Source organism: Caenorhabditis remanei, chromosome X, assembly GCF_010183535.1.
Source record: "Caenorhabditis remanei strain PX506 chromosome X, whole genome shotgun sequence".
NCBI lineage: Eukaryota > Metazoa > Nematoda > Chromadorea > Rhabditida > Rhabditidae > Caenorhabditis > Caenorhabditis remanei.
The window spans coordinates 3,742,702-3,765,889 of record NC_071333.1 but is presented as its reverse complement, the minus strand read 5'-3'; the positions used below and the strand labels follow the sequence as shown (position 1 = coordinate 3,765,889).

General features: G+C 38.5%; 4 protein-coding genes across 4 annotated transcripts; all 4 read right to left on the bottom strand.

The window, feature by feature from the left end:
* Nucleotides 1-235: 235 nt before the first annotated feature.
* Nucleotides 236-3,392, bottom strand: GCK72_022720 (uncharacterized protein; the record flags this gene model as incomplete). Its single annotated transcript, XM_053735018.1, has 9 exons — nucleotides 236-301; nucleotides 354-957; nucleotides 1,301-1,414; nucleotides 1,464-1,574; nucleotides 2,390-2,545; nucleotides 2,591-2,683; nucleotides 2,858-3,182; nucleotides 3,228-3,278; nucleotides 3,323-3,392. 9 exons carry the CDS (start codon nucleotides 3,390-3,392, stop codon nucleotides 236-238), a joined length of 1,590 nt encoding a protein of 529 aa, XP_053578584.1.
* A 4,158-nt stretch (nucleotides 3,393-7,550) lies between these two features.
* GCK72_022719 (uncharacterized protein) lies at nucleotides 7,551-7,854 on the bottom strand (the record flags this gene model as incomplete). Its single annotated transcript, XM_003096033.2, has 2 exons — nucleotides 7,551-7,732; nucleotides 7,785-7,854. 2 exons carry the CDS (start codon nucleotides 7,852-7,854, stop codon nucleotides 7,551-7,553), a joined length of 252 nt encoding a protein of 83 aa, XP_003096081.2.
* Nucleotides 7,855-9,145: 1,291 nt separating this feature from the next.
* GCK72_022718 (uncharacterized protein) lies at nucleotides 9,146-11,378 on the bottom strand (the record flags this gene model as incomplete). The annotated part of the gene is made up of 6 exons (XM_053735017.1): nucleotides 9,146-9,253; nucleotides 9,304-9,368; nucleotides 9,419-9,549; nucleotides 9,595-9,659; nucleotides 9,710-9,886; nucleotides 11,322-11,378. 6 exons carry the CDS (start codon nucleotides 11,376-11,378, stop codon nucleotides 9,146-9,148), a joined length of 603 nt encoding a protein of 200 aa, XP_053578583.1.
* Nucleotides 11,379-15,620: 4,242 nt separating this feature from the next.
* GCK72_022717 (uncharacterized protein) lies at nucleotides 15,621-15,969 on the bottom strand (the record flags this gene model as incomplete). Its single annotated transcript, XM_053735016.1, has 2 exons — nucleotides 15,621-15,873; nucleotides 15,926-15,969. 2 exons carry the CDS (start codon nucleotides 15,967-15,969, stop codon nucleotides 15,621-15,623), a joined length of 297 nt encoding a protein of 98 aa, XP_053578582.1.
* Between the last annotated feature and the right edge of the window lie 7,219 nt (nucleotides 15,970-23,188).

Genomic DNA, 23,188 nt, shown 5'->3' with positions numbered 1-23,188 from the left:
GAATAAAGAGGACATGAGAATTATGGGACTCGGGTAGGGTCTTTGAACGTTTACGGGTACTGAATTGAGACGATGGCGGAGAAAGACGGGAAGTTAAAAATGCGAACGGTGTAAAGACGGAGGGCGGGAGGAAGGAAGGTGAGAAGAAGATGAATAGGCAAGTTCAAGAAAGAGGAGAACACAAGAATGATACCAAAAATGATTTGAAGGAAAAGAGGGATTAGATGGAAAGCTCTCACATAAACAATCGCTTACATCCTTCGCAGGTTATTCCGATTTGCTCCTTGTAGACTACGGAACACTGAAAGAAATAGCTGATGAATTATTTGAATCTAGTTTTCAGTAAATCTTACGATCTCATGGAACAAATTGAAGCACGTTCCGCATCGGATTGACTTCAGATCCGACGTCATCGGACTGCCACACATTGCGCATTCATCCAAGTTGGAAGAATGATACGCTGGTGGCTGGTTAAGTTGTGTGGCATTGGAGAAAGAGGATGAATGGACAGTTGATGCGGGAAACTGTGAAGGGACGAGAAGAGTCGAGCGAGTGGCCTCCGAGTGGCTCAGCAAAGATGAGAACATAGTGAATGGTTGTTGGATCCTGATACTTGTGGAGTAGGCGGTTGAAGTGGAGAGTTGGTGCAGGTCGAGAGAGGCCGAGCCAGAGGACTCCAAACCGCCTCCTGTCATTGAGCTCAATGCAAGAATAGACGGTGGCGGCTGGTTCCACGGCTCGGCGGAGTCGGTGATTGCAACGCCAACGGAGGTTGGTCGGCTTCTTGGAGATTTGGCCAGGGAGGACTGCGCCCATCGAATGGGAGCTTGCAGCGGGATCCGGGCGTTGGTGGTGCTGATGGAGAGGAGGCTCGCACCGGTTTTATCGCCTCGGACTGCGGTCTCCGTCCGATGATGTTGGATCTCCAATTTTAGCATCTGCATCTCCTTTTGAAGTCTGGAATTAGTGAGTTGAGATGACTATCAGTACGGGCCCCTACGCACCCAAATGGCCTAAGCAATTACTGACGCTATAGCAGTGCAAGTTTTTACTGTAGCTTAAAGGCGCATGGCAAAAATGTTTTCATCGAGTATACAAAAATTACCAAATCACCCGTTTTATACCTATTTCAGTGAAGTTCATGTAGGTTTTTATAGCACAACGTTTCGTAATTTTGTCTAACCTTATTTATAAGCTCCAAAAAATTCGATTTTTTCGGTGAAAACATTTTTATTGCGATATGCGCACGGAAGACTTCTGACGCGTTTAACGTTTTCCAAAGGTGTAAACAATAACTTACTTTTCCACCTCTGCACTTTCTGTTTCAGTTGCCTGCACCAACAGAGTCTTTAAACGAAGTTGATTTTGAAGCACTTGAATTTCATCAATTTTGTATTGGAGCCGGGCATTGGTCCTGAATATCCTAATTTATGCAAAATAATTTAAACTTTTGAGAAACTCACATGTTCAGAACATCTCTTGTTCCCTCCTCTGAGTTGATGGATGCTGCCAACTTATTTTTCAGTTCCAGAATTTCATCACATTGCCTTGAAATCGTCTTTGCCGACTCGGACCTGAATAAAATTGCATTTTCAGCTAGAGTAACAAGGAAACGACCAGAGTGCGGCCCCGGGTACCCGAGACCCGGGTCTACCCGGGTAATTCTACCCGAATCCGGGTTTTGAGACTCGGGTAACCCGGGTTCTTGGTTCGGGTACCCGGGATAACCCGGGTATACCCGGATCGAGTAATACTCGGGCCGGGTAACCCGGGTACCCGGGTACTTGCGTAGCTAGAATCGCAAATTGTTTTGAGTTTTAAACGATTGTGAGGTATACAGTATACTATGAAATGCAAAAAGTCTAACATTCACAATATCCGGTGCAAAAAATCTAAAGCGACATCCGGTTCGGCCTGGCCTGGATTAAAAATTGGTATAATTTTTTAAAGCACATTTTTTGAAAATTTTCCAAGAGTAAAAGTGCTTAAATAGTTATAGTAAAAATGCTTAAATTATCATACATATTCAACTTTTGATTGAATTTTAATTATTTAGTCAAAAACTTTTTTTCCAAAAAAATTTCTAAAACATGTTTCAAAACGGGCCGCGCGGGCCAGGTCGGGCTGCCGGCCGAACCGGGCCGGCCCGTGACAAGGTAATCGTCAGGAATAACAAATATCCGAAAGTGGCGACACCCGACCCGGGTACACGGGTATTACCCGGGTAATACCCGGGTCGGGAATCGCCCGGGTAACCCGGGTTTACCCGGGTCGGGTTTTGTTCTACCCGGGTAATACCCGGCCCGAGTACCCGGGTATTTGTCAATCCCGGATCCCCGGGTATCACCCGGGTTTTTGAGCCCGGGGCCGCACTCTGGAAACGACTAACTCTTGCAAATTAGCCGCTTCCAATTGCTGATGGAGGTGAGCATTCTCCTTCTCTTGTTGTTGGATCTGCATTTTTCCAGCGGACACTTCTTGAGTGGTGACGAGTAGCTGATTTTTGAGAGCATTCTGCTCGTCTTTAATATTGATGAAAGTGAGACTGGAATAAGAATACTTTCGATATCACAACAAATTGTGAACTTACTTGTTGTTGTCTTTGATTTTGGCAACGTCATCAGCCATCTCTTTGACCTGACTTTCGAGTTTTTGAGAGCGGTCGGCGGCGCGAGATTTCAATCTGTAAAAAGCAAAAAAGTTAATAGAGACAGAAAGGGAAGTTTTAAAATAACTTTGATTCAAAAATTACCAATTTTTGGGCAAAAATGTTCATATTTCAAGTTTGCTTGGATTGATGATTCGTCTACAGTTTTAGTATATGTCTATCTAAAACTTGAATAGTTTCAAAACTCACCCCTCACATTCCTCGTTCCATTTTTTCTGGCACTCCTCATGAAATGTTTTCTGTTTTCCCATTTTCTTTGTCATCTTCTCGACTTCCTTTTCCATTTTCTCAACGAGTCCTCTCATTTTTTTCACTTCCTCCTCCATATCCTTGTCCTTGGTTTCTGATTGGGTGCTCTTATTTTTTTGGAGCGGCGTTGGTGTGAGAAGTGGGTTCGGAGCTGGAGTGGGAGCAGAAGTGGCCACCGGTTTGAAGACGGTCCTTGGTGCTGGGATCGGCGCGCACGGCGCCACTCCTTTTTGCGAGCCTTCATTGAACGGGCAACAGTCCGCGTCTGTAAATTCAAGATACGCGTTTGAAACCTGATAACAAAACTTACGCCAGAACGGATTCTTGCACATCTTTTCGTTGGCCAAGCAACAGCGAATATCTGTATTTTGAAAATTAGATACACACGTTTAACAGAAAACCTACGGTGCGCTTGGTCATCTTGCCTCTTTTCCGCTTTGGCCTTGAGACGGTCCTTCACTGGGGTTGCACTCATTCTGAAATTTATTCATATTTTTACATAAAACAAAAGATTTTGTTGCTGATGAGAACATTGAAAAGTACAAAAATGTTACAGATAATGCGAATAGTCGGTCTTATTTAGGGTAACTAACATGGGAGAGAGAGAAAGAGAGAGAGAGAGAGAGAACAAGGTTACGGCTTGTTATGCTTGACTCAAGTATACATAAGATTCTCGACTATTTTTGACATAAAATTCAAAACATTTCATAAAATTTTGTGCACAGTTTTAAACTCCGGACCGACCGAACCGATATTACGAAAGTCTGGATTTATTGAATTCTTCGAATATTGTTATCTGGGAGAAATAGGAAGAAGAGTTTTGTTTAGACGCAGAGAATGCAGAGTGTTTAGACGCAGAGAATGCAGATAGTTTAGACGCAGAGAATGTAAGAAAGGGTGCATATCAGAGTTGCATGGAATTCCGACTTCCGACTTCCGGATATGAAAATTTCACTTCCATGCAACTCTGGTGCATATATCAGCGCCATGAAACAAGGAATACGGCCTGTTATGCATTTCTGTGTTGATGAACAAACTTGTGGAGGGGTGAATGAAGTTATCGGCCTCCTTGTGGTGTTGCGAAAAAATTTGAGAGATAATGGGACAATTTTGAAAAAACAAAAAGATGAAACGTGTTGAGATGTTTTGAGAGACTCTGCAAAATCACTCAGACTCATCTAGCAACGTCTGTTATATCTATCTGCATACATACAGTAATGACCATAATTCTTACAACTACGGCCGTTTTCAGTTAAAATGAACAAATTTGAGAATGCTTACGGTATTACTGATTAAAACCAAAATGTTTCTAAAGGATCACACAGATCAAGAGTAGATTTTCATTTTTGTAGTTGACAACTTTTTGTACAAACACTCCCTAGCAAGTTAGATATGGATAAAATAATTTCGTTCCCAAATCTACCAGTTTCAGTCCAAAATAGTGCGATTTTTAAGCTGCCGTCTTGAAATGACCATAACTCTCTAGGAAGTGCCCGTGCAAAAAAGTTGTCAACTACGAAAATGAAGCTCTAGTTTCAATCTGTATGAACCACAAATAATTTACTTGATTGGACAGTCAGTATTACCATGACATACTCTCAAATTTGGTCATTTTTATTGAAAACGGCCAAAGTCCATGATCATTTGACCGGTAGTGTATGTAACAACTCTACTTCTTTATTCTTTTTGATATTTCCTTCTGCCAACTTTCTTTTAACAATATTTATAAACTTGTTAGTCTCTCCAAGGAAACTGGACCATTCAATCTGCGTCTCTAATCAAATATCATGTCCCTTTTCCTCTGCACAATACATTTCCCCCTTTTCTGCTCATTCATGTTATATCATTTGCTTGATTATGACTGCATTTTATTCACTCATCACACTCTCTAGCCTTCACGCAATCTTAGCAACGCGTCATTCACCAGATTATGTCCCGGTTAGTCGAAACAATCCTATACTCATAGACAAGAGAAGAAGGAAAAACGAGGCAGCTAGTCGAAGTGTGGTGAGGTGCATAGGCATGGTTTCGACTAGTGGGGGTACATTCTGGTCGACGACGTGTTGCGCAATAGTTGTAGAGAGAGTGATGAGTGCATAGGGAGCCGACATAATTTTGCAAACCGTACTAGTTTAGACGCAGGCAATGTAAGAAAGGGTGCATAGGTCAGCGCCATGAAACGAGGGGAACGGCCTGTTAGAGAGAGTGATGAGTGCATAGGGAGCCAACTTAATTTTGCAAATAGTGTACAGAAAAGGGGGAACAACGTGATGGTGAGAGAAAGAAATATGATAATAGAGGAGAGACGCAGACTGGATGGTACATATGCTAAGATTGTGTTGGAGAAACTAAAAGGTTGATAGATATTGTGAAAAAATATGATAGAAGGAAATAGGGATGAGAATAGGAAAATTAGAAGAATCTCTGAAAATATTGAAACGAGAACGGTTTATTGTTCTTTTTGTGGTGGTTCGATCATTGAAATCTTGGGAAAAAATTTAGGGAATTTCGCAAGAAGGAAAAGAGGTTTTCGGTTTTTTTTTCGTCGGAAAATTACCGTTTTTTTGAACTTTCGGAAATTTCCAATTGCCGCAAACAATTTTTGAAAAAACTTCGATTCCAAAATTTCCGGATATTCAAATATTTTCGTGATGAAAAAAAAAAGAATTCGTGAAGAATCAAAAAAAATTGCTGCAAAACTACCATGAACGGTGTCAGAACGTCACATCTGACCCAAAAGTTACCAAATTTTTGTTCCATTGTATGTTTATTGATTTTAAAAAGGGAGTGTTTGTACAAAAAGTTGTCAACTACAAAAATGAAAATCTACTCTTGATCTGTGTGATCCTTTAAAAACATTTTGGTTTTAATCAGTAATACTGTAATCATTCTCAAATTTGTTCATTTTAACTGAAAACGGCCGTAGTTGTAAGAATTATGGTCATTACTGTATGTATGCAGATAGATATAACAGACGTCGCTGGATGAGTCTGAGTGATTTTGTACAGTCTGTCAAAACATCTCAGCACGTTTCCTCTTTTTTTCTCAAAATTGTCTTATCATCTTTCAAATTTTTTTGCGGAACACCACAAGGAGGCCGATAACTTCATTCACCCCTCCACAAGTTTGTTCATCAACACAGAAATGCATAACAGGCCGTATTCCTTGTTTCATGGCGCTGATATATGCACCAGAGTTGCATGGAAGTGAAATTTTCATATCCGGAAGTCGGAAGTCGGAATTCCATGCAACTCTTATTGATTTGAAAAACTTGAATAACCAAGCTCTGAAAATTTCCGGAACTTCTGAAAAGAATAGTTCGGAATATTTCCGAGTACCGAAACTTCCGAAAAAAAATTCTGAAAAGTTCCGACTTCCCGAATTTCTTGTTCCGCACATCAATGGGTACGACCTGCTATGATTGTTTTATATTCCCTAATTTCCTAGCCGAGAGAAAGATACGCTATTGTAGGAGGGACAAACAGGCATTTTTGAAAGAAAAGTAGTAGAAAGAAATAGAAAAAAATAAAGAAACTAAGAAGGATAATATCAGAAGAAAAAAAATTAATAAATGTTTAGAAAGAGGGAGAGAAATAGAAAAGAAGTTGGAGAGCACGGAAGCAAAAACCGTTTTATTCCCCGTCTCGGCTTGTTTCTAATATTGTTATTTGGGAGAAAAACGAACGAACGAGAGAGAGAGAGAGAGATGTCGACCGTACTAGTTTAGACGCAGGCAATGTAAGAAAAGGCCCATTGGTCAGCGCCATGAAACGAGGGGAACGGCCTGTTAGAGAGAGTGATGAGTGAATAGACGACAGACATAATGAGACAAATGGTATACAAAAATAAGCAGAAAAGAAGGAAGTGCAGGATGCTGAGGAGAAAGGGATATGATATTAGAGGAGAGACGCAGATTGGATGGTACAGTTGCTTTGTAGCGACTAACTGGTTGCAAGATATTGTCAAATGAAAGATGGTCAAAGGAAATAGAAAAAAGAATAGGAAAATCAGAAGACGGAAACGGATTATTGTCCGTCTCGTGGTGTTTCGATTTTTTGAAATCTTGGGGAAAACATTTTGGGGAGTTTTGAAATAAATCGAACGAGGATTCGTTCTCAACAAACGAATTTAGACCCAAATTATGCAAGAAAGTGTGCGAAAAGTTTGGTCCGGAGACGTGAGCGGGTCTCGTTGCGACTACTGTACTTCCAGAACTTTTTATGAATGAAGTACGGTAGAAAGCCGCAACGAGACCCACATCTCGTCCCCGGGACAAACTTTGGGAGAGAGTACGGAAGCAAAAACGATTTTATTGCCCGATACTTCGAATATTGTTATCTGGAAGAAAAACAAACGAGACAGACAGAGAGAGAGAGAGATAGCTCGGTCGTACTGAATTAGACGCAGATAATGTAAGAAAGGGTGCAGAGGTCAGCGCCATGAAACGAGGAGAACGGCTTGTTATGTTTGTTTAGAGGAAAACGAATTGTGGAGGAGTGGACGGTGTGTCGAATAGGAAAATTTGGCGAAAATAAGAGAAGAACGAAGTGAGGAAATAAGAAAGTTAGAATGTAAGGTCATGAATACTTTTTTGTAAATTTATTCCCCAGTTTTAAAAAATGTTTCTAAAAACTCACGAATCAACTGATTCAGTTTTTGGTTTCTCAATTCTTGCTGATTGTCCATCTTCAATCGTTTTGATACCTTCTTTTTTATCCATCTTACCGATGGTCACTTCCACCAAAGATTCCACCGTCGAGACACAAACTTCTTCTTTCTTTTCGTTTTTTTCAAAAAAAGCGCAATAGAATTCATCTGAAACTCAAAAAGGGCCAAAAAAGGTAGACGATTTCATTAAAAAACTCACGATCATGGTCGATATGCTTCTGAATTTCTCTCTGTGCTTTCAAATGAACCTTCGATGCAGATTGCGACATTCTGAAAACGTTTCAAGTCGGAAAACAGGAATTTTCAAAAGAAAACAACTTTGCTTTAGTGGTAAAACATGTGTACCGACTGGTTGTTTTTTTTGTTGGAATAGACAAAACGCGAGACGAAGATAGTGGGAGCAATAGGCACATAGTCATAAAGAGAACAACGTACAGTCTCACCCATAAAGAGGGAGGAGAGCATGGGGTATATTGTGCATTAATATTTGAAAGAGATGACATGGAGCACGACAATTAGAAATTCTGGTGATAAATGATTGTAGTTTTTTTTGTAGTGTCTGATAGTGTCATTCCACACAGAAACAAAAAAAACGAATAGTTTACTGAAGAGTTTTCAAATTTGAGGTTAGCTTATAGACCACCTTCTAGACCACGTGACGCAGTCGGGAACTGCTATAAAGCATGCGTGTTCAGTCATGAGTTCCGCACACACAGTTTTACGCAGATGCCAGCCTTTTGACATAGACACAACTTTTAATATTGAGGTTTGATCCCCATCAAAAAGCAGAAAACTCAAAAAAAAAACGTTGCCAAAAATATATTTGGATTGAAATTCGGAATGTGATAGCTCCGATTAATCAGAGCTGATAACTGAACACGCATGACGCTCCTGTTACCCTCAAGAAAATTAAAATTGAAGAGTGCAAATTCAACTTTGAGTGTAAAAACGAGTCAGAAAGAGAGAAAAGTAAAAACCTTGAAATCAAAAAGTTCGTGCTTTTCTTATTGTGCAAAAACAATTCAAATTAAAAAAAAGCTTTTCTACTTTCGAAAAGAAAAATGTGAAAGACAGTGTCTTGGACATTAACATTTAGGTGAAATGGGATGAAGCACAACGCCTCTAAATGTCAGTCATAAATGGGTGCAGCCTTTTCTCTTTCTTATTTGATATCAGTTTACCAAAAGTTTTCTAATAGAACGACCGACAGGTTTTTCACTATCTCCTTCATGATTTCGTAGTTTGTCGACAGAACTAACTGCGAAATCTAATTTTTCATCTTGAATGATGTTCTTTCGATATCCAATTGTTTGAACGATCTTTTTTCAGGTCGATATTGTAGATTAGCTCGAATAGTGCTTGTCCATTGCAAGGTTTTCTGATTAACAAGGTTTATCATAGGAACAAAGTTTTGGAATGTTTTTGAATGTATCAGCACGGCAAACCCCTAGCAAACGTGCTCTATTGGCAGTGAAGCTAAAAACAAGTGAGCGTTCGAGAGAGCGCCCTTGCTAGAGTTTACCCACAATGATACACAAAAAGTTATTCATTTTTTCTTCTTCAGTGTCTTTCAATATTTCTGATTTGCATCTCGAGGATTCCGAAATACGTTTCTGTCTCATTCAGGTGGACTTGTTGGTTTAGATTCGTGTTAATTTTGCTGCGGAGCTGCAAACATAACTTTGAGGGCCTCACTGCGTAGCGACTCAAGGACTTACCAATCTAATCTTATAAACTATCAAGAGCACTGAAAAGATACCGTATGCAGGGAACTGTTGGTTGACTGAAAACTTTCATTTATTTTGTTTTACCACTTCTTTAGAGGGTGCTTACATTCCATCCAAGCCAAATAGTTCTCTGTTGGCATGTCTGGGGAGATGCTGAGCAAGTAACTGAATGAAAAAATTTGGACGAACAGGAAGACGGAGCTGAGGTTGGCGTAGATGGAGAGGCATTGCATTGTCCTAGAAGAATTTTTTCTTTTTGGTTTCAGTCAATAAGCTTGTTACATCTTATTTTCCTCCAACTGGAATCGGGTGGACAACGAAGAGGTTTGCATTCGGATCCGCCGGTTCTAAAATTTCAACATTTTTGGTGTCATCCCGTGCCACCAACCTTATTAACAGTGAATAAGACTCCAAACAAGATACGAGCCACAATCTGACAACCAATCGCCACTCCTGAGTTGAAATTAGCAATTGTTGGGGATCCTGGATTGTAGACGGAGCAGTAAGGCATGAAAACCCCTTCGAAACGGAGGTTCATGTAAGCAAAGATAAGGGGAACGCCGGCAAGGCAGGGCTAAAAGTTTTGATGTTTTCTTGTAGTTGAAAATTTTAGACAGCTCATCTAGCTTTCGAGATTTTGGGCTTTGAATTTGAGCGGTGGAGAAGTTATAGGAGGAGGAGAGAGTGCAGAGAAGCTAGAGCGTCAAATCGCCTGCGACTCTCAGTATCTCACATAAAATGTGTATAATCATGCGTCCTTGAAAACGCGCAAAATGTGCTCTCTTGGAATTTTTTTGCTTCTTCAGATCAGGGTTGCCGCCGAAAATGAATCGACCCAAAAAAACTTGTTTCTTCGTTCGGAAATAAAACCAAAAACCGAAATTTTTTTTTCGTCGGTCCACAAAAATCCGAGAAACGAAAAAACATTTCTGTCGAAAAAAAACTAAAAATTTTTTTTTCATTCACTCAACAATTAAAAAATAATTGATGATAAACGAGTAACATGACTGAAATTAACATATTACAGAAACCCTCAGAGCGAAAATTTGAATTTTTTGCCATTTTTACCTATTTTTTGGTTTAAAACTCCTCCTTTTTTCGAAAAACCGAAAATACATTTTTTCGGCGGCAACTCTGGTCCAGACTGCCTTACTTTGCCAGTTAATAACACTGTCTAATAATGAGTCAGATTTTTGAATTCACATTGGTAATGTAGATATAATCTCGGTTCTTATTTTTGTAGTTGACAACTTTTTGATAGCTATTCACGCTTTTGGAATATTGGTCTCTGAGAATGAGCGGTGAAGAGGGCTAGAGAGCGCGGATAAGCTAGAGTGTCTCGCTTCTCTGCGTCCTCTCTCTTTCTCTTTCCGCCAACATATAGCATCACACCCTTACGTCACCACCCTTCAATTCCAAAAATAGTTTATTTTTACCACTATTCTCACTCAAACCCCCTTGAGGGTTAACAAGTCAGAAAACACTCTCACATTTTTCAACCGACGTCAGACTAGACATTCGACTATACTTCCTCTAAAAAAGTACACGAAAGAGCTTATTTCAGAAATTTGCAGACAATTTTGCAAAATCTGCTTAAGAATCGAGATCAAAGCTGAACTTTAAGCTCAATTTTCTCGATTCCTGGATGCGTTTAGCAAAATTTGTGTTTAGTTTAGGAAATCTCAGCCGATTTCTTTTTCAGCCATCTAGGTCTAGATCCGTAACTTCATCTTGACTAGGGATCTGGACTCGGAATTGGGACCAAAACACTTTTGATAACTATTCACGCTTTTGCAATATTGGCCTTCAATTATATGCGGAGGAGAGGGCTATAGAGCGCCGAGAAACTACAATGAAACTACAAAACAATGTTTGTTTTCACCACCCACTCTAACTCTCACTGAAACCCCCTTGAGAGTTCACAAGTCAGAAGACACTCTCACGTTTTTCAACCGACGTCAGACTAGACATTCTACTAGGCACTTGTTCTAACGATTCTGAAAGCTCACCTGCGCCAAGACAAGAAAGATACCGAGCCAGTTGAATTGGTTCTCGTATTTCCCCATCAGTCTGGTTGCAGTATAGCGTTCGATGATTAGAGGGATAGCTGTGCAATGAGTGATCCAAAAACCCCAGTTGTACATCAAACGGAAGATGAAGCATCTGGAAATAAATGCATTTTTAGGTGTAAGAAATAAGGACGCTTTGAAACGTGGCAGTTTAAACCGAAACGTCGGTCAACGGTCGGAAAAGGTCCTCACGTTAAGCTCAAGTATACGATAGACGGTGAACGGTGTACGGTATGCCGTGAACTGTCTTTACATATCAGGTTGGTTGTTAGTGCATATTCTTGCCCAAAGTTTATGCGTTCGCTGAAGACTATCAGAAGAAGTTGATGAGACTATCAGAAGCCTATCTTTGCCCTGATGAACATGGAACGTTTTTACAAAGACCTAACTTTTTAAAAAATCAGGAATTTGGCTGCGGCGCGAGTCTGTTCACAGTTGTTGGATGTATACAGGGTGGCGCAGAATTACCCGCACAAAAGTTTGGTGCCATAAAGCAAGGCGATTGACGCAATTCGGGTGCGCGTATTATTTAAATTTTTGTTAATTATATTGTGTTTTATCATTCTGCCAAAATTCAGATCGATCGGTTTTGTTTTAGGTGAATGGCTCCGCCGAGTCCACATCTCTCTTCCATTTTGAACCTTTTCAAAGCAGGAGTTGCTCCGGTTGACATCATTAAACGGCTCGGAGTCCCAAGTAGAACCGTGTATGACTCGATTTCTCGTTTTAAAAAGCTCGGAACATTCTTGGATAGACGTGGGAGAGGAAGAAAAGCAACAGTCGTTACTCCAGATCGGATCAAAGCTGAGAAAGAGAGAATCAGAAGAATCGCGCATTGGAGCATCAGAAAAATGGCGAAAGGTATGAAAATTAGTCGGCGTTTGTTGGGAAGGATTGTCAAAGACAAGCTGAAGCTTACCTGTTATCGTGTAAGAAAAGCATCCGTTCTCTCGGAAGCTACAACCAAGAAACGTCACGAAAGATCGAAAAAGCTCCTTCAGCGCACGCGCAATATTGAACACTTGATTACAGTGTTTTCTGACAAGAAGCTGTTCACGGTACAGGCCGAATTTAATCCTCAAAATCATCGAGTGTTTGCTGAGACGTTTGAGGAACCTTTTGCCAACGGAAAGACGATTCATCAAGGCTCGCATCCCGCTAGTGTGATGATTTTTGGAGCAGTATGTGCTGATGGCAAGTCACCATTGCTTTTTGTCGATCAAGGAGTCAAAATCAACAAGGAAGTCTACATTTAGCGATTGCAGAAAATACATTCCTTCCCAGGGTTCAGAAGCACTTCAATGGACGTCACTGGGAGTTCTAAGAAGACGGTGCTCCCGCACACACAGCCAAGTTGTCGAAACAGTGGTGCAAGACTCATTTCATCCTCAAGGACGAATGGCCACCGTCCTTGCCAGACCTCAATCCTTTGGACTACTCCATCTAAGGGTTTTGCAAAACAAGGTCCATGCTAAACCCCACTCAAGTATCGAGGCTCTGAAGAAAACCCTGTTCAAGGAATGGGACGCTTTGTCGCCAGATTACCTGCGTGCAACCATCGATGCCTACCCCAGACGTTTTCGTGCTGTCATCGAAAAGAGAGGAGGTCGGATGGAACAAGTTTAGCTGATAATTGTTGTCATGATCATGAATAAACTTTTTGTTGAATCCCATGGTTTTCTGACTTTTACTTTTTTAGATATAGCACTTATAGCTTGTGCGGGTAATTCTGCGCCACCCTGTAGATATTTTGGCATTGGCGCTTCTAACACAACACCAAGAAAATTTTCGATAGAGCGCTGTTGCACACACCTTTCACGATTCTTCGAACCTCTGGGTATGTCAGCAGAAAACAAAGCGCAATTACTCTTTGAGCTATCACTACCACGAGTCTAGAATTTCAGCAATAAAGCGCAACCAGCAGGAAATTCGCGGCTACGCCGCGAATTTCGCTGGACTTGGATGACTTGAAGTTTGTAAGTAGAAACTGCTGGAAAATTCCTTCTAAATCCAAAAAAGCTTTTGAGATGAATGTAATAATGTAATGTTCTTATAACTTTACTGTTCGTTTTGACTAATCTGTTTTTTCATTATTTCTTATTAATTGCACTACTTTGTCGTTTAGCATTAGGTGCGGTACAAAAGATTTCTGACCTTTTCACTATAGGTATTCTTGATTCCGGCTCTAACACAAAATTTCAGTCAGTTTCACAGCAGCTCACCCGGCCGCTATTTTTTTAGTTGTTGGAGGCAAAGCTGACTCGAGGCCGCGGCCTTTCTCGGCCTCGAGTATGACGGCTTTGCAAATTTGGCCGTCACACCCCTCAGAACTTCAAAGGAATTAATCTCGGCATTCCGGGGTTCTCAGAGAAAATTTTGGATAAGCGTAAAAGCGTCTAGAAACATCTCTTCGACGTGTTTGATGAAAGATGAAAAATCGAAACGACGCTGCTGGAAACTCAAAAGTGAGACGTTCTTGAGACATCTATTCATGGACACTTTTTCGAAAGGGTTGCTCTTCTAATCAGTTTTGTTGGTTGCTTCTCTATATTCTCTTTTTCGACTGAAGTCTTTTGGCTCTATTCCAGTTTAGGTGTTCTTAAAAAAAGAAATATCGCTTGAAACACTTAGACGTCCTTTCAATTGTTTGAGCGTCCCAAAAACATTGAGACGTCACAAAAAACGTTCGACAGCCCGCCAAAATATAAACTTTTTTCTGGGAGTTTCTGGAAGTTTCCAGAACGTTTGAACTATCGGCAAAACTCGAAAACTTGGATTTCCGCCGAAATTCAAAAGTTTTTCTAGTAGTTTCTAGAAGGTTCTGGATTATTTGAATTCCCGTCGAAATTCAAAAGTTTTTTCTAGAAGGTTCTAGAAGGTTCTGGATTATTTGAATTCCCGCCGAAATTCAAAAGTTTTTTCCAAAAGTTTCTAGAAGGTTCTGGATTATTTGAATTCCCGCCGAAATTCAAAAGTTTTTTCTAGTAGTTTCTAGAAGGTTCTGGATTATTTGAATTCCTGTCGAAATTCAAAAGTTTTTTCTAGTAGTTTCTAGAAGGTTCTGGATTATTTGAATGCCCGCCGAAATTCAAAAGTTTTTCTAGTAGTTTCTAGAAGGTTCTGGATTATTTGAATTCCCGTCGAAATTCAAAAGTTTTTTCTAGAAGGTTCTAGAAGGTTCTGGATTATTTGAATTCCCGCCGAAATTCAAAAGTTTTTTCCAAAAGTTTCTAGAAGGTTCTGGATTATTTGAATTCCCGCCGAAATTCAAAAGTTTTTTCTAGTAGTTTCTAGAAGGTTCTGGATTATTTGAATTCCCGCCGAAATTCAAAAGTTCTTTCCAGAATTTTCTAGGATGTTCTGGAATATCTGCATTCTAGAATTGGAAATATTTCTGGAAGTTTCCGGAAGTTTCTAGAAAATTCAGGAAAAATCTAAATACTTCCGAACCTTCTGGAATCTTTTGGAAGGCTCTGGGAAAGTCAGTCTGGAATTTTCTGGACGGTTCTTTTATTTCTAAATCTTTCTAGAACTTTCTAAATCTTTCTAGAACTTCCCAGATGTATCTGGAAATTTTCAGAAATTTCTAGAAGTTTCTGGAACATTCTGGAAACTTTTGGAAATTTCTGGATGTTGCGGCCAAACTGGCTCAAATTTTTCGGAGTATTGTCTTAAGTTGCCAAGGGTGTCACGGCCTAAGTATTGGCCCCGTATATTCAGTTTGCACCTGCTTTCCCAATTTTAGGGTTACTGTAGCTACAGTACCCCTTCAGGGGGATGGCAGTGGAAAATCTGCAAAGTGTCCCAAGGAAAAGTACGGGACTACAGAGTTAACAAATTTATCAACGTACTCGATCAGTGGGGATCTGAACCTTCCAAGGTATTCAGGTTCGACTGTAAATGTTCAAAACTCTGTAACTACCGTAATCCTACAGTAACCGGCCCAACTTTTTTTGGGTGTCATGCTTAAGGGTCAAGGTTGTTACCACCCCAGTCTGGTCTCCCCTCGTTCTGTTTGGAACCCTTTTTCATTTTTTGGGTTACGGTAGCTACAGTAATCCTACAGTAATCTGACACCCGTGGTTCAAAAAATTGAAGCGCTCGGAGGTTCATGGTTATACCCTCAAACATCTTTTGAAACGGTTCAAAGAGAAAAAAGTTATTTAGGAAGAAGCGTCGGACGGACACACACACAGAACTATTCCATTAGTAGGAAGAAGATTGCACACCCCTCGAAGCTCACCGATAAATATTCGGAATCATATCACATGGTTGCAAAAAGATGTAATTGAACAAATCCAGCGAGTGAAGTACAATCCGTCCACTGCAATGCAACATGAATCCGAATAGATGCACCTGGATGATGAGCCGGAAGTTGCGATGGAAACGTCTGGTGTAGAAACCAGTCCACAGTTTCACGGAGGCCCACATGAATAGGGGCAGACCGATGCATGAGAACAAGAGGCTATACGAGATTGACAGCTTCAATGGGCTGAAAAGTCAAATTTATGACTTTCCAGAAACATAACAATTTAAGAACTCACATAGAAGATGAATAAGCGAGAAGCACAGAGCAGTTGGAATTCATGATCACAAGAGGAACTGACTATTAGTTGGGGGAGAGACTATTCTCTTCACAAAATGTAGGTGTGGCTAAGTGAGTGGAGAGATTTTTGATTAGTGTGCAATCAGCCCCCTCTTGGGGATTCTCTCTCACCTGGTTTTGATGAAATATATGAAAAGCTGATTTTTTCATCTTTTGGATGTTATTCATGTCGAGTGAATAATTTAATTATGTATTTTCATAGAACATGTTAAACTCCTGGGAATACTTGATCATTTGGATGTGAAAGATCTAACGAAAAATAGACTTAAAATAGACTTGAATGAAAGAAATTTGTATGGAGATTGGTATTAGCAGAGAATTGTCAGAATCTGATTTCAGAACTTGAAATTGCATTGAGTGAGTAGATCGAAAATATCTTCATTTTTGTTTTATTTGCGTGGGTTTTGTTACTCATTCATAAACTCACCGTCTATGGGTTTTGTTACTCATTCATAAACTCACCGTCTATGGGTTTTGTTACTCATTCATAAACTCACCGTCTATGGGTTTTGTTACTCATTCATAAACTTACCGTCTATGGGTTTTGTTACTCATTCATAAACTCACAGTCTATGGGTTTTGTTACTCATTCATAAACTCACCGCCTATGGGTTTTGTTACTCATTCATAAACTTACCGTCTATGGGTTTTGTTACTCATTCATAAACTCACCGTCTATGGGTTTTGTTATTCATTCATAAACTTACCGTCTATGGGTTTTGTTATTCATTCATAAACTTACCGTCTATGGGTTTTGTTACTCATTCATAAACTTACCGTCTATGGGTTTTGTTACTCATTCATAAACTTACCGTCTATGGGTTTTGTTACTCATTCATAAACTCACCGTCTATGGGTTTTGTTACTCATTCATAAACTCACCGTCTATGGGTTTTGTTACTCATTCATAAACTCACCGTCTATGGGTTTTGTTACTCATTCATAAACTTACCGTCTATGGGTTTTGTTATTCATTCATAAACTTACCGTCTATGGGTTTTGTTATTCATTCATAAACTCACCGTCTATGGGTTTTGTTACTCATTCATAAACTCACCGTCTATGGGTTTTGTTACTCATTCATAAACTCACCGTCTATGGGTTTTGTTACTCATTCATAAACTTACCGTCTATGGGTTTTGTTACTCATTCATAAACTTACCGTCTATGGGTTTTGTTACTCATTCATAAACTCACCGTCTATGGGTTTTGTTACTCATTCATAAACTTACCGTCTATGGGTTTTGTTACTCATCATAAACTTACCGTCTATGGGTTTTGTTACTCATTCATAAACTTACCGTCTATGGGTTTTGTTACTCATTCATAAACTTACCGTCTATGGGTTTTGTTACTCATTCATAAACTTACCGTCTATGGGTTTTGTTACTCATTCATAAACTTACCGTCTATGGGTTTGTTACTCATTCATAAACTTACCGTCTATGGGTTTTGTTACTCATTCATAAACTTACCGTCTATGGGTTTTGTTACTCATTCATAAACTTACCGTCTATGGGTTTTGTTATTCATTCATAAACTTACCGTCTATGGGTTTTGTTACTCATTCATAAACTTACCGTCTATGGGTTTTGTTACTCATTCATAAACTTACCGTCTATGGGTTTGTTACTCATTCATAAACTCACCGTCTATGGGTTTTGTTACTCATTCATAAACTTACCGTCTATGGGTTTTGTTACTCATTCATAAACTTACCGTCTATGGGTTTTGTTACTCATTCATAAACTCACCGTCTATGGGTTTTGTTATTCATTCATAAACTTACCGTCTATGGGTTTTGTTATTCATTCATAAACTTACCGTCTATGGGTTTTGTTACTCATTCATAAACTTACCGTCTATGGGTTTTGTTACTCATTCATAAACTTACCGTCTATGGGTTTTGTTACTCATTCATAAACTCACCGTCTATGGGTTTTGTTACTCATTCATAAACTCACCGTCTATGGGTTTTGTTACTCATTCATAAACTCACCGTCTATGGGTTTTGTTACTCATTCATAAACTCACCGTCTATGGGTTTTGTTACTCATTCATAAACTTACCGTCTATGGGTTTTGTTACTCATTCATAAACTCACCGTCTATGGGTTTTGTTACTCATTCATAAACTTACCGTCTATGGGTTTTGTTACTCATTCATAAACTCACCGTCTATGGGTTTTGTTATTCATTCATAAACTTACCGTCTATGGGTTTTGTTATTCATTCATAAACTTACCGTCTATGGGTTTTGTTATTCATTCATAAACTCACCGTCTATGGGTTTTGTTACTCATTCATAAACTCACCGTCTATGGGTTTTGTTATTCATTCATAAACTTACCGTCTATGGGTTTTGTTATTCATTCATAAACTTACCGTCTATGGGTTTTGTTACTCATTCATAAACTTACCGTCTATGGGTTTTGTTACTCATTCATAAACTCACCGTCTATGGGTTTTGTTATTCATTCATAAACTTACCGTCTATGGGTTTTGTTATTCATTCATAAACTTACCGTCTATGGGTTTTGTTATTCATTCATAAACTCACCGTCTATGGGTTTTGTTACTCATTCATAAACTTACCGTCTATGGGTTTTGTTACTCATTCATAAACTTACCGTCTATGGGTTTTGTTATTCATTCATAAACTCACCGTCTATGGGTTTTGTTACTCATTCATAAACTTACCGTCTATGGGTTTTGTTACTCATTCATAAACTTACCGTCTATGGGTTTTGTTACTCATTCATAAACTTACCGTCTATGGGTTTTGTTACTCATTCATAAACTTACCGTCTATGGGTTTTGTTACTCATTCATAAACTTACCTCTATGGGTTTTGTTATTCATTCATAAACTTACCGTCTATGGGTTTTGTTATTCATTCATAAACTTACCGTCTATGGGTTTTGTTACTCATTCATAAACTTACCTCTATGGGTTTTGTTATTCATTCATAAACTCACCGTCTATGGGGTTTGTTACTCATTCATAAACTTACCGTCTATGGGTTTTGTTATTCATTCATAAACTCACCGTCTATGGGTTTTGTTACTCATTCATAAACTCACCGTCTATGGGTTTTGTTACTCATTCATAAACTCACCGTCTATGGGTTTTGTTACTCATTCATAAACTTACCGTCTATGGGTTTTGTTACTCATTCATAAACTTACCGTCTATGGGTTTTGTTATTCATTCATAAACTTACCGTCTATGGGTTTTGTTACTCATTCATAAACTTACCGTCTATGGGTTTTGTTACTCATTCATAAACTTACCGTCTATGGGTTTTGTTACTCATTCATAAACTTACCGTCTATGGGTTTTGTTATTCATTCATAAACTTACCGTCTATGGGTTTTGTTACTCATTCATAAACTTACCGTCTATGGGTTTTGTTACTCATTCATAAACTTACCGTCTATGGGTTTTGTTATTCATTCATAAACTTACCGTCTATGGGTTTTGTTACTCATTCATAAACTCACCGTCTATGGGTTTTGTTACTCATTCATAAACTCACCGTCTATGGGTTTTGTTACTCATTCATAAACTTACCGTCTATGGGTTTTGTTATTCATTCATAAACTCACCGTCTATGGGTTTTGTTACTCATTCATAAACTTACCGTCTATGGGTTTTGTTACTCATTCATAAACTTACCGTCTATGGGTTTTGTTACTCATTCATAAACTTACCGTCTATGGGTTTTGTTACTCATTCATAAACTTACCGTCTATGGGTTTTGTTACTCATTCATAAACTTACCGTCTATGGGTTTTGTTATTCATTCATAAACTCACCGTCTATGGGTTTTGTTATTCATTCATAAACTTACCGTCTATGGGTTTTGTTACTCATTCATAAACTTACCGTCTATGGGTTTTGTTATTCATTCATAAACTTACCGTCTATGGGTTTTGTTATTCATTCATAAACTTACCGTCTATGGGTTTTGTTATTCATTCATAAACTCACCGTCTATGGGTTTTGTTACTCATTCATAAACTTACCGTCTATGGGTTTTGTTACTCATTCATAAACTCACCGTCTATGGGTTTTGTTACTCATTCATAAACTTACCGTCTATGGGTTTTGTTACTCATTCATAAACTTACCGTCTATGGGTTTTGTTACTCATTCATAAACTTGTCGTCTATGGGTTTTGTTACTCATTCATAAACTTACCGTCTATGGGTTTTGTTACTCATTCATAAACTTACCGTCTATGGGTTTTGTTACTCATTCATAAACTTACCGTCTATGGGTTTTGTTACTCATTCATAAACTTACCGTCTATGGGTTTTGTTACTCATTCATAAACTTACCGTCTATGGGTTTTGTTATTCATTCATAAACTTACCGTCTATGGGTTTTGTTACTCATTTATAAACTTACCGTCTATGGGTTTTGTTACTCATTTATAAACTTACCGTCTATGGGTTTTGTTACTCATTCATAAACTTACCGTCTATGGGTTTTGTTACTCATTCATAAACTTACCGTCTATGGGTTTTGTTATTCATTCATAAACTTACCGTCTATGGGTTTTGTTACTCATTCATAAACTTACCGTCTATGAGTTTTGTTACTCATTCATAAACTTACCGTCTATGAGTTTTGTTACTCATTCATAAACTTACCGTCTATGGGTTTTGTTACTCATTCATAAACTTACCGTCTATGGGTTTTGTTATTCATTCATAAACTTACCGTCTATGGGTTTTGTTACTCATTCATAAACTTACCGTCTATGGGTTTTGTTACTCATTCATAAACTTACCGTCTATGGGTTTTGTTACTCATTCATAAACTTACCGTCTATGGGTTTTGTTATTCATTCATAAACTTACCGTCTATGGGTTTTGTTACTCATTCATAAACTTACCGTCTATGGGTTTTGTTACTCATTCATAAACTTACCGTCTATGGGTTTTGTTACTCATTCATAAACTTACCGTCTATGGGTTTTGTTACTCATTCATAAACTTACCGTCTATGAGTTTTGTTACTCATTCATAAACTTACCGTCTATGGGTTTTGTTACTCATTCATAAACTTACCGTCTATGAGTTTTGTTACTCATTCATAAACTTACCGTCTATGGGTTTTGTTACTCATTCATAAACTTACCGACACAGATAAGAATGGTGGGGAAGTCAATAATGTAAAAATTATCCAGTTTTTGAAAGATTTAATTCAAAATTCAAAATTATCCCGTTTTTGGGAATTTCAGATATCGTTTTTCTTCATTTCTAACCCGGGAGGATTCAAACCCGCGTCTACTGACGTAAACCTCAGCCCGGATAAGTATAGACTATTACAGCGCCATGCTCGATCAGTCTAACCAGAACCGACACAGATAAGAATGGTTGGGGAAGTCAATAATATAAAAATTATCTCGTTTTTGAAAGATTTAATTCAAAATTCAAAATTATCCCGTTTTTGGCTCTAGAATTGGTAAGTTATTTTGAAAAATTTCAATAACTTTTTCTTCTGACGTGACATCTCGATATCAGACAAAGTCACTGTAATGTAGTTAAGATGAGTTGTAATTAAGACAGTTTAATGATTCGCTCCTTCTCTTCTTTTCCTATTTTCTTTAGTGCACCCGTGATTTTCAAAGTTCCTCAGCTTTATACTATCACACATCAGTAGTTTGATGTGAACTTTTTGAGCAGAACACGAAAAAACTTCCGAAAATACTGACATTTCTTCATTTTGCAACTGTTCTTAGGAATTCATTCAAACGGATTTTTGATCTTCACATCAACTTTGATAGCGTCCAGACTTGATGAAAATCACGGATTACCTGAAAGCAGTTTGTGAAATGTTGAAACCATTAACGTAGTTTTCAAAATAATCAGAAGTCTTCGGAGAGTTCTCGCCAATATTTTGTAATGTAGATGTTTATGATGGGGGTTCACTCAAGAGTTCTTGCATTCTAAAGTCACAATCGATTTGTAACTTGCTTTGAAGCTAGGAGTACGAGAATAAATTTGAATTTGGAATTTGGCTTGTTCTGTGTATATCTAAAAACGGAAAAATAGTCAAAGAATCATTGAATCTAGGTATACAACAAGAATTATTTCAATTTTCGTACGGCTTTGCCTATCCCCTCTGACCAGAAAGTACGACTTCCAGTCATCTGGTTATCTAATACATATTCTTGGATTGACTACTTTTATTATCATGAAAAAAAGAGCCACAAACTAATTTTGATGAAAGAGGCATTTCATAAATTCAGCACCAATAATGACGAAACTAGTATTCCTTATTTGGTAAGTATCTGTTCAGTATTTTCGAAGTTAGCAATCTGAAATTTAATTTTTGTAACAAAATCGTTTCAAAAACATTTTGCAGGAAAGCATGGTACATAATTGGACGGAGGAAATGACACATGGATATAAAATTAGTGTCAAGGAGGAAGCTATTTCGAAATTAAAAATGAGGACGGATAATGTAGAAAAAAAGAAAAATCGGAAAGAAAATTAGGCTCTTGAAGAATTTGAACATATCACTGTGCCAGTAGATGAAACATCAAATTACACTCAAATAGAAGCAAAGCTGTCAAAAAGCAAGACATCTGAAGACTCAGCTACTGTGATCAAGTTGGAATCCCCTGCACCTCATAAGAAAATGGAAGATGCTTCAGTACACTTCAAGAATAACCAGAATTGGCAAATCCAATCAAGCTACTGTAAAAAGTTGAAGAAGAAAATCTATGCGATTCAAGAATCAAAACAACTGAGAAAAGCTTTCGGGCCAATATTTGTTACCAACCCTCGAGAAGTGCTGGAACCTCATCATTGTGAAAACAGTTCAATAAAGGAAGGATCAAAAATTATATAGGAAGAAAAGCGTGAGATGAAAGTACACGTAGCACCGATCACAAATAAGCAATCGAATTCTTCTATAAAATTGGATAGTGAGAAACAACAAGATCGTGTTCAGATCAAATTAGGTGATTCTGGAAAAGAAAATAGTGATAAGAAAAAAGATGATAGGCGCTCTGCAGAGCACGAGTCAAAAGTTCAAAAAATACCGTTGCTGATAACACTGACGTTGAAGCCTCACCTCCACAACAGTCCAATGATGTTCAATATTGGCGTCAAAAATGCGCCAAAGCCAGTGAGTATACGTCAGCTGCTGAAAAAGCTAAAAATTCAGCGGAAAAGAAAGCGAAA